The sequence below is a fragment of the Equus przewalskii genome, chromosome 19, assembly GCF_037783145.1.
Source record: "Equus przewalskii isolate Varuska chromosome 19, EquPr2, whole genome shotgun sequence".
Lineage (NCBI taxonomy): Eukaryota > Metazoa > Chordata > Mammalia > Perissodactyla > Equidae > Equus > Equus przewalskii.
In genome coordinates, this window is record NC_091849.1 from 57,938,532 (window position 1) to 57,950,584 (window position 12,053).

A 12,053-nucleotide genomic window follows, 5' to 3' on the forward strand; every position below is an offset into this window, starting at 1 on the left:
ATTTAATTAATTTAATCTGAAAAGGCAAAATGTTCAGTAGAATAGGTGTCATTCAGAATAATAACTAGCTTCTAGGCAAACAATTTATAGAAGAATGTACAGATTTTTGGCTTTTAGTTAAATGCACATTAACCAATCATTTTCAACTTTGCAACAGTAAAGAACTGCTAAACTCATGAACCTCACACACTGATTGGTTGTAAAGTTCTTGTTGATAATGATTTAGTTATGACAATCACATCAGCCAAGCATTTGGAACATTTTCTTCTTCTGTATTCTTTGAATGGACCAGCCACTGTTACTGTAATCGTTTTGGTGAATTCTCTATTTAGCTATAAATTTTCAGTAGATCAATATTATTGTCAGTGACCTAAGTGAACTTATGATTATGGCTTAAAAAGACATTAGTTCTACTGGATAACATATGTTATTAGGTGTCAGACAATGTCAATTCCAATGTAGCGTTTTGCAATGGCTTTAAACGAATTGTGGCTGTCATCCACATGCTGGCATATCTCAAGGAATTCATCCTTAAATGAAGTCATTAGGATTAAGTCAATGGTTGCTGGCCTCAGTTTCAATAACCAAAAGAGAGAATGAAACAGATTAAAAACATGGATGTAATCATGAAGTATATTATGTAATAATTACTATTTTTAATATTTTTCTTGTGTGTGGGTCTATAATTTAATTTGTACTAAATATACAACAATTGGTTTTATATGAAGTTAGATTATTTCAAATATTTTTAATGGGTAAATTAATATCAATAGGCTAAAAACACACCAAAATAAAATTGTTTTTATCAAAAAACGTATTCTTGCAAAACATATGGGATATAAAAATGTGATTACTCATTTTTCATCTGTTTATATAGATTTTTTTCTCTTTGAAGCATGTTAATGCATTTAAATGGTTTTTATCAAAACCATTTAAATAAAGTAATTTTCTGAGAATAAAATAATCAACACCCATATAACCATCATCCATATTTAACACATCCTAGTATTTTTCCAAGTTGCTGAAGAACTTTTAAGAAAAATGTACATTGCAGATGTATTTGAAACTCCTTTGCACACACCAGATTCATTCCTCTCCATTCCTCTCCACTAAGAAGAAATCACTATTCTTAGATTGGTATGCATTGTTCAAAATAGATTTTAATATTTCATTATATGTTATATTAGTAACCCCCAAATGAAATAATTAGGTATAAATCTAACAATATATTCCCGTGATTCTTATAAGTAAAACTAAAAAACTCTGACGAATGAAATCAAAGAAAAACTAAATGGAGAGATAGTCCATGTTAATAGATAAGAAGACTCTATATTTTCAAAATGTCAGCTCTGCCCAACTTGATCTCTAGATTAAATGAAACCCCAGCAAGTTATTTTGTAGATTCTGACAAAACAATTCTACAGTTTATATGGAGAGGCAAAAGACCTAGAGAACACAATAATGAAGAGAAGGACAAAGCTGGAGGACTGACACAGCCTGACTTCAAGACGTGCTCTAAAGCTACAGTAATTGAGACAATGTGATATCATCAAAAGAATAGATAAATAGATCAATGGAACAGGATAAAGAGCCCAGAAATAGGCCTACACAAATATTCTCAACTGATCTTTGACAAAGGGGCAGAGGCAATTCAATGGACAAAAAATGGTCTCTTCAACAATGGTACTGAAACAACTGGGCTTCCACATGCAAATAAATAAATAAATAAATCTAGACACAGACCTTACACACTTCATATAAACTAACTCAAAGTGGATCACGTACCTCATTCAAAATACAAAACTATGAACTTCCTTGAAGATAACAAAAGAGAAAATCTAGATGACCATGGGTTTGATTCTTTTTAGATATGAGATCAAGAGCGGGATCCATGAAAGAGAGAATTGGTAAGCTGGACTTTATTAAAACTAAAAATTTCTGTTCTATGAAAGACAATGTCGAGAGAATGAGAAGACAAGATACAGACTGGAAGAAAATATTTGAAAAGACATATCCAATAAAGGATCATTATGCAAAATATACAAATAACTCTTAAAACTCAACAATAAGAAAACAAACAACCTAATTAAAAACAAAAGGATTAATGACCTTAACAGACACTTTTCCAAAGAAGACATACTAATGTCAAATAAGCATGAGAATATATGCTCCACATCATACGTCATCAGGGAAATGCAAATCAGAACAATGAGTTACCACTACATACCTATTAGAATAGCCAAAATCCAGAACACTGACAGTACCAAATGTTTATGAGAATATGAAGCAACAGGAGTTCTCATTCACTGCTGGTGGGAATGCAAAATGGTACAGTCACTTTGGAAGACAGTTTGGCAGTTTCTTACAAAATATTTTACTAAATAATGTGTTGCATATATTATTCTGATACATTTTTTCCATTCAATCATATATTTTAATAAATTTGCAAGCAATATATATTCCTGTAGTTTATTCATAGAAAACAATATATAGTTTTCTGTTTATTATGTAACACTTTTGTTTATTTACTTGGTTTGTTTCTAAATTTTCACCATTGTAAACATACCACAAATGTATAACTTTGTAAGTATCTTTTTGTACCCATATTCAAGATTTTCTCTATGGTGCGTATACACATGAAGTTTTCAACATTTTCCCCAAACTAGTTTTCCTTCCTCCCATGAGCAGTGAATGAGATTAACCTTGGAAATTCATAAAATATCTCATTTTACTTCAAGTTTTCTAATTATTTGTTTACTGATCATTTATTTTTCTTCCTCTTTGAATTGCTTGTTTATATGCTTTGCCCATGTTTTCTTATATCCTCTTAACCTTAAACTGATTTCACCCTATGCTTAGGGCACAGTTTCTGTGGGCTTTTACTCAGTTATCACTAACAGCTTATTGCCTCAAACACAAGCGAAATTGAAAAGATAAAAGGTTGCTGTGTTGATTGAATTTTTCAAATAGACTTTATTTTTTATATTAGTTTAAGGTTCACTGTGAAATTAAGGAGAAAGTACCAAGTTCCCATATAGCCCCTGCCCCTACACAGGCAAAACTTGCTCACTATCAACATCCCCCATCAGAGTGGTACATTTATTACAATTGATGAGCCTATATTGACATGTCATTATCACCCAAAGTCCATAGTTTACCTTAGGGTTCTCTCTTGGTGTTGTACATTGTACGGATTTTGACAAATGTATAATTACATGTGTCCACCATTATAAGTCATACACAATAGTTTCACAGCCCTAAACATCCTCTGAGATTCACCTAGTCATCCCTTTCTTCCCTCAAACTCCTGGCAACCACTGCTCTCCTCATTGTCTCCAACATTTTGCATTTTCCAGAATGCCATTTGGTTGGAATCATACCACTTGGATGCTTTTTTAGATTGGCTTCTCTCATTTAGTAATAGACATTTAAGATTCCTCCATGTCTTTTCATAGCTTGCAAGCTGATTTCTTTTTAGTGCTGAGTAATATTCCACTGTCTGGATGTACCACTGTTTACTTAGCCGTTCACCTACTGAAGGACTTCTTGGTTGCTTCCAAGTGTTGGTAATTACGAATAAAGCTGCTATCAACATCTGTGTGTAGGTTTTTTAGTGAACATAAATTTCAACTCATTTGGGTAAACCAAGTAGTGCGATTACTGGATCATGTTGCAAGTTTTGTAAGAAAATGCCAAACTGTCTTCCAAAGTGGCTGCCATTTCTTTTTCTCCAGGGGGAAATTGCCTTGGGGTTCCGAATAGCTCATGTTCATTACACTATCATCCTCTAAGGATGTCTCTGAACAAAGCTAGGCTTTGTACTGAGACATTTCATTTCCCTCTTTACCTTTCCGATCTCTGGGAAGAGCCTCTGAACAGAGATGCCAGCACTCTGTGCAAGGCTAGTCAGGTGTTCAGAAGTCACATCCAGCAAACTGCAACATCTGTTTCATGTCAGGAAGAGGCTCTATTTCAATCATGGTTCAGTCAATGTATTGCACTGGCAGAAGTAGTTTTTCCTCTACATGAGCTGAACTTGAGGATTAATATTCACAAAATCTCTTCAGCAATCTGCATATTGGACTGTCAAGTTGCTCACCATTGTAGTTGGTTATTTTCCCCCAAGCTTCTTACGATTTTCTCAGTTTGGAAAACACTTTGCTGTCATCAGCTAGATTGAAGGGTCAACATCAACACTATAATCAATTCAGCTCTGTAAATGAACTCATCATTCTTGTGTTCATGAATCGACAACATGGGCTCTCTTTTAAACAGAGGGCATTTTGGCTGGCATTTCCCCCGGTAGCTCTTTGAGATCTCCTACTGACACGTGGCAAAGCAGTCCTCAGAAGTCATCTAATGAATTCATATGAAAAAACTTCATTTAGAGGTGTAAGGTCATTTCAGTTCTACTCAGCATTTCATTGCAGTCTCTGCCTCAGAGCTCTCTCTCAGGGCCCATGCAGGGCAAACTGGAAATGCCATGTGTTTAATGCCCCATGCTTCAGTCTACATATTTTCTGTGGGTCTACTTTCCTGTTACTACTCCTATCTTCTGTTTGGTTGACAACATTTTTAACTTAATTCTTTACCACTCTCCTTCCTGGCCAGAGCTTCCTCATGGGAAGAGTGTGCTTCTTTGCCCCCACTTTTCAGGCTTGGCAGTGATTCTTCATTGGAAAGTGATCTATGGGTAAGGGAGGAAGGGTGCTGTTGCGAGCCTAGGGCTTCACAGGGTTTGCATGTTTCCGCTTGGTTTCTTGAGCCTCTGCCCCTCTATGAGAAGAACATTCTAGTCCCAAAAGGATGAGAAACATTTGGAGCACGTCCATTTCAGCTGACACAACAGACCTGCACATATTCTTCTCCCCTCAGCTGTGTCCCAGAGAAACCTCAGCGAACCCAACCTACATTAGCCAAATTTCAGAAGACCACAGATATGTAATAATAAATGATTGTTACTGTTAACTACTGAGTTTTCAGGTTTCTTTGCTAAGCAACAACAGCAACACAATACAGTCTGTATAGTAACTTCAGAGGAATTCATATCCCCTGCAGACAGAGGACAGACATGGCTGAGGAACTTGAATTTCTGAATTCACGTAAACTCCTTTACTGTTTAGATGCCAAACCTCTCCTGTGTCTTACGGAATCTATGCTTCTTTGCATACAAGCTTTCCTCTAAATGCCGCTGAAAAATTGACCTACAGGCTGTTGCCAGTTTTCCCTGGCCCACTCCCCAAATTTCTCATTGGTTTCAGTACATAAAAATGGTTAGATCCAACATTTGCTGATGAGAGATGGAAACACTTAACCGGAAACACATAGCCTATACCCTAAAAGATTTGCATGACCCCACAAATCTGTATTGCTACAAAGTTGGGGAGCATCTGTGGGACTAAATTTAAGGTGAACACAACAAGGGAGAATAATTACAAGACTTAAATAAGCTGCACTTATTGACATGGATGCAGAGGGAAGATTTAACATGCTAATATGAGCGTCTAGGGGTGGTATTAGATAGGCTGGCTAATTAAAGACAGGACTTAATTCTAGCTTAGATTAGTGAGGCAGAAGTGCCGGAGTTTTCTTGATGTATATTACAGGAAGCTGTTCATAGGCTCATTGTTACAGAAATTTTTGAATGGATCTATTATGTGTAAGCTGCTCAATTACCACTTAATTTCTATTCCCAGAGAATATAGGAGGGCATTCCAATCTCCCAGGAAGAAACTCCATTCATCCAGGAGGACATTCCATTCACCAAGATTAAGAACAGGGCTGGTGAGGGGAACTAGTGTCTTGAAGAGCTTTGTGGTGATGGTCCTTTACAGGCTGAAGATAACAATGTGAGATGCTACAGTGAAATTGGGTTCCCTGATCTAAATTAGAAAAGTAGGAGCCAAGAATGGATAAAGCCTGTTGGATATACTTGACTACCAGATAAAAAATGAGCAAATAATCACATAAATCAGAGAAGCAGAATGGTGATAGATGGATTGATTCACAGATATCCTTAGCAGTGGCTAATCAGTAATGGGTTTCTAGAAATGAAATATACGTCTGCTATGGTGCTACCCTACACACATGGAATTAAATCTATAGGTCTGCAGGACAGAAATGTAATTCAATTCACCTTTGTAGGGATTCCTAGCCTCTTAAACAATTCCATACCTAAGCTATAGCATAGACTCAGTCCCTCAGCTAAAGCCTCTTTGAAGAATAATCTTGAAGAAGAATAGTCACAGGTGTTCATGTATCTTCCTGAAGCCCTCCTCAGAGAGATCTGAGGCCATTTACCACTATGACTGTTCACTGATGACAGAAAGATATTCAGACCTTTTAGGAGTTGTTGGATACTGGCTCAGAACTTAGACTTATCTTTGAAACACCACTGCTCTACCAATAGGAGTACAAGCTTATTGAGATCTCGTAGATGGGTCACAAATCCATCTTTTCTTTTGTTTTGTTGTGTTGTGTTTTCCCCCATAGTTCCTGAATGTATAGTGTCATCAATACATTCAGTAATAGACAGAATTTCTACATTGGAATAAGAGCTATTATAGAGGAAAACCCAATTAGAATATCTTGAAATGCCCCTTCAGACTCCAAGATTTCAAACTGAAAGCAATTATTCTGTATCCCTAAGGGACTTGTAGTGATTAGTGTCCCCTTGAAAGGCTTAGGAGTTACAGGGGTGATGATTCAAAGCTTGTCCTCGTTTACTTCACCAGACTGGACAGTGAGAAAGCCAGATGGCCAAGAAAATGATAGAAATAAAAGAAGATTATTGGAAACTTAAGCAGGTTGTGACACAAATGTAGACAGCAATTCTAGATGTTGGGTGTCTACTAAGACAGATAAACATAGCCCCTGGTACTTCGAGAGCAACCATGACTGGGCAAAATGAGTTATTTTTTATCCTAATCAATGACTGTCCAGTTGAATTCGTCCAAGGTTTTTTTTAAAGATATTTTAAAAGATCAAAATAAAGACATCAATTCTTCTCAAATTGAGCTATAAATCCAATGGAATTCCCATCAAGATTCTACCTGGTCTTTGTTTGTTTGCTTGTTAGGATTTAGGGATTTATGCAGAACATACGTTGATGGTAACAGAAGAGACTTTCAAAAATGGCTCAAGCGTTCAAGAGGAAGATTGAAAATATGAGATGTCTTGCTCTGCTGGTATGGAGATATTTCAAAGGTAAGTAATTAAGATTCATGGTACTGGTACGTGGATGACCAACTGAACTAAGGAAATAGAAGAGAGGCAGAGAAATAAACATATTCACATATGGGAACTTGATCTGCAACCAAGAAGGCTTTGCCAATAGGGGAGATCAGAGAGTAAAAGATGGACCCATTCAATACATGAATAGGCAGAATTGGTTATTCGTATGGAAAAAAATAAATTTAGATTCCTAACTTATACTACATACACAAACACACACAATGTTCCAGATAGATTAAAATTTAAACATGGAGGACAGAACTTTCAATATATTGAAAGGAAATATAAGAAACATCTCTGTGTCCTAGGGCAAACACTGTTAAACAAGAAAAAAAAAAGCAAGCCATATCCAAACTAATTGATTCATTTAATTACATTAAAATTAAGTTTTAGTATCTAAAAGTTATCATAGAGAAGGTGAAATGTCAAGCCACAACCAATAAAAGATATTTTCAGTACATACAACTAACAAAAATATTAATAATTTGAATTTAGAAAGATTCCTACAAATCAATAAGAAGAGAACATTAAAGGGCAGATGCCATAAATAGGCATATCTAGAGGAAAAATTAAATTTCTTGAAATGTATGAGAAAATGCTCAACCTCGTAAGTTATCATAGGAATGCAGAGAAAAACTACAAGGCGTTATAATTTTACATACAGCAGATAAGCCTAAATGGAACATTCTGACAATGCTAATAGGAAAATTTATTCACTTTTGTTGAGTATGAATGTTCAATTTTCAAAATGAAATGGGGAAAAAAATGATACTGTAAATGTGAAAATGTCTACCCAATGATCCAACTATTCTATTTCTAGGTATGAAAACTAGAGTACCATCAGTATTTCTGTATTTGGAGAAATACTTGAAAACTGTAATAGTATTATTATTGGTGAGGAAAATAACCCAAATATCCATGACCAAGAGAATGACAAATAAATGTTGGCATATATTTAAGATGGAATATTCTACAATAGTTAAAAATGAGCAACAGATACATACATTAACAGATAATGCTGAAATGTCATGTTCAACAAAATGAACTATTTCAGAAAACTATACACAATATTATTTAACTTACATTGATATTCAAACTCAAGAGCATTTTGTTCAGGCATATGCACAAATAGTTAGTACTGTAAATTAAAGCAAAGGCAGGAAACATAAATTCAGGATATTCAATACAACTGGGTGGGAGGGCAGCAGAGTTCTTGCCAAGAAGGACAAGAGTATCGGCATTGTTCTGCTCCTTACGTTGCATGCTGGGTACACATATGTTCACCTTACATCTATTAAATTTCGCATATAAAATAGTTGATTCAGTAAAAAGCAGCCTCTAACCTGTTTGTTAGATCCACACAGGTTCCATTATTTTTGCAAGGTTTAGAGGAACACTCATTAGTTTCAATTTCACACAGAGGTCCAGAAAACCCGGGTCTGCAAACACACCTTTTAAAGAAGAAATTTAATAACTCTATTAATATAAATGTATAAAGTTGAAGCTTAAAATAATGGTATCATGGCAAAATGTTAATAAACAGAAATGTGCAATTTGTCAGTTGGAATTATAAATATGCATACATTTAGATACATCTAGATGCTAAAACACACATCTAGATATTATTTGGTTTTCTCTACCTGAAACTGTTGACCCCATCTTCACAGTCACCATAATTCTGGCAGGGAAGAGAGAAGCACTCATTCGTGTTAATTTCACAGTGTTCACCTTCAAATCCTGTAAGAGAGATGAGATGGGTATGGATGAGCAATCCTCACTTTCGAGTGTGAAAATCAGAATCAGTAGTAAAGAGTCTGGAGAATATGCTCATAATGGAAGCTAAAAAAAAAAAAAAAGAACCACCTTATCTCTGGCTTCTCATACAATTCTATTTCACATAACGTATAAATAAAATTATGCTACTTTCTAATTAATGAGCTCAAATGAAAGAACCAAGGAAGGAACACGTTACTAAATCCCCTGGGAAAGTCGAGTTGTTGCTAATGTCGCTGTTGTTTGAAGGTATTTAAATGTTTGAGCAAGAAGAATTGAAACGATCTGGAAAGCAAAGGAATTAATGTGATGACCAATCTTAAAGTAAAATTGAGCTCCAGTGATCAAATTTATTCAAGGCAGTTAGCAGATGAGGCAAATTATTTAATTGCTTTTCGTATCCAAGTGATTCACAGAAAACAAATTATTTTGAGTCATAGCTACATAATCACTCATCCATTTAAACACATTCCAGTTATATTTTTAAAAAAACAAAGAACATGAAAGAAAATTATACAGACTGATAAGAGAGGCAGTTGTGATTATTTCAACATTTCTATCAGAAAAACTCAGCAAGATATCACTTTTTAACACATTAAATATTCAGTATTTTCTGATGATCATTTAAACAATTATTTCCATGATTATATATGGACTAGGTAAAACAAAATATATACGTATACTCCTTTTTATTGATAATATTTATTCTATACTAGTAGAAAATGTAAGAAACAAGAGGATTTTCCTTTGTCTTGTTTTTTCAGTGATATAACTAAGCACCAAATAATAGCAGTGACATTATAAATGTCAATCTCTGCTCAGATTTATTTAGCTTGAGGAACAGAGGTCATTCAAGTTACTGGAAGAACATTGTGTTTATTATTGGCCTACACACAGACTAGGAGTGGAACTGAGAAGCACCTGAAGTGGACGGAGGTCTAGCTACCCATGATGGCCGCCTTCCTCCCTTACTGCCTTCTCATATAGTCCCTCTGCTTTCTATCTTCAAAGACCTCTTCACGTGAAAGCTTGTGCTACTGGCATGCAGCTGACGGAGCACAGCTTCCTTGGTCTCCATCTCTGTATCCTGACCTTTCAGCTGCAGTACCTACTGCTCAGGGGAAAATCCCCTCAGTATTTCCTCACTCAGATGCCCGTGAGAGAAGATGGGACTGGCCTTCTTTATCTTTTCACATCACACCATGCCACGAGCTACTGCCATTCTCTGTGGTGTCTACCATCAGGTCAAGTGCCAAACCCACTTCCCGTTGGAGACTGGGAAGTTGGTACCACGTCTTGTGATATCTGGCTTCCTCTTTAGCAGAAGAGAATATGAAATTCTAAAAATTACTTAACCCAAAAGAAAATCAGAGGAACAAAGTAGTGATACAACAAGCAGAAAACAAATCACAAGATGGTTTATTTAAAGCCTAAATGTCAATAATTACATGAAATATGATTTTAAAAAACACTCCAATGACAAGGCAGAGACAGAGTAAATAAAATAACAGAACCAGCTACATGGTATCTACGAGAAATTCACTTTAGAGTCAATGATAGGCTAAAAGTAGAAAGATGGTCTGAAGATGCACATGGACGCCATAAGAAACCAGGAGTGCCTGTGTGACCAGCAGACCTACTAGTCTTCAGGACAAGCATCAGGACTAATTTGTCCTATTTTATTTTCACTCAATCGTTGAATTCTTCAAGTTAAACATTGATGTTGCACTCTTATAATTTCATTCATGCACTAGATGTTGTATCCGTTAAACCAAAATTAAAACCAAACCATTACCAAAATTAAAATTAAAAGCAAAATTAAAAACCAAGCATTAACACCAAAATTAAAATGCGTTATTTCCAAGTTAATATGGTTCTCCTAATTCTATTTATTTATTTTGAGGAAGATTAGCCCTGAGCTAACGTCCGCTGCCAATCCTTCTCTTTTTTGCTGAGGAAGACTGGCCCTGAGCTAACATCTGTGCCCAACTTCCTCTGTTTTATACGTGGAGATGCCTGCCACAGCATGACTTGATAAGTGGTGTGTAGGTCCACTCCCAGGATGCAAATTTCTGAACCCCGGGGCCACCAACGCAGAGTGCGAGAACTTAATCACTGCATCACTGGGCTGGCCCTTAGTTCTCCCAATTTTAGATGTGCAAGTTATTATTCTAACACACTTCACCAGTCATCCATCACTTTTGCTGCTATATTTAAACTGCAAATATCATAGTACAGTTATAAGTAACATAATAAACTATTTCTTTAAATATTTGGTTGTAGTTAAATTTGTCTATAAGTTAGGGGCTGGCCCGGTGGTGCAGTGGTTAAGTTCACATGTTCCGCTTCTCAGCAGCCTGGGGTTCGCCAATTCAGACCCTGGGTGTGGACATGGCACCGCTTGGCACGCCATGCTGTGGTAGGCGTCCCACATATAAAGTAGAGGAAGATGAGCACGGATGTTAGCTCGGGGCCAGTCTTCCTCAGCAAAAAGAGGAGGACTGGCAGTAGTTAGCTCAGGGCTAATCTTCCTCAAAAAAAATTTGTTTACAACTTAAAGATTTATTTAGAAAGCTGGATGCATTCCACCATTCCTACTTTTAGCATGACTAGCTTCCTCTGGGAGGCAGGGCAATTTGACACTAAGATCCTTCTTAGAAATGTTCTTCTGAGGCACGGGTAGTCAGGGACATTGGCCAGCTAAAGCAGTGCCGGTGTGCCTGTCTGCGTTCAGCTGGTGATGCATCGGAAGAACATTCAGGACCTGGGAGCTTGGACAGCTCACAGGATAACCTTGTTTTCCTGATTTTGCCTGATTCATTTAGTTTGACATTTCTGAGATGGAGCTTTGTTACCAACTAGCAACATATGTCAATGGGCTGAGGAAATGAGATTGCTGAAATGCTGTAGACATTAGGAGAAAAAATAAAGCAGGCATGGACTGCATTTAAAATAAACCAAAGCTTTGCTGAGAAAGGTTATGCTTTGGGGATATAAAGGAGTGGAAAGTATATACACTTAGTTCCAAATTAAATTTTCCATGGTCC

At 36.3% G+C, this 12,053-nt stretch overlaps 1 protein-coding gene across 1 annotated transcript in view; it reads right to left on the bottom strand.

The window, feature by feature from the left end:
* LOC103546271 (protein eyes shut homolog) overlaps positions 1 to 12,053 on the bottom strand; it is a 1,017,652-nt gene that overhangs the window by 928,448 nt on the left and 77,151 nt on the right. Inside the window, exons 6-7 of the mRNA XM_070583910.1 lie at positions 8,874 to 8,970; positions 8,577 to 8,684 (exon numbers count right to left, since the gene is read on the bottom strand). Coding sequence (XP_070440011.1) covers positions 8,577 to 8,684; positions 8,874 to 8,970 — 205 coding nt within the window. The remainder of the gene's footprint in view (positions 1 to 8,576; positions 8,685 to 8,873; positions 8,971 to 12,053) is intronic.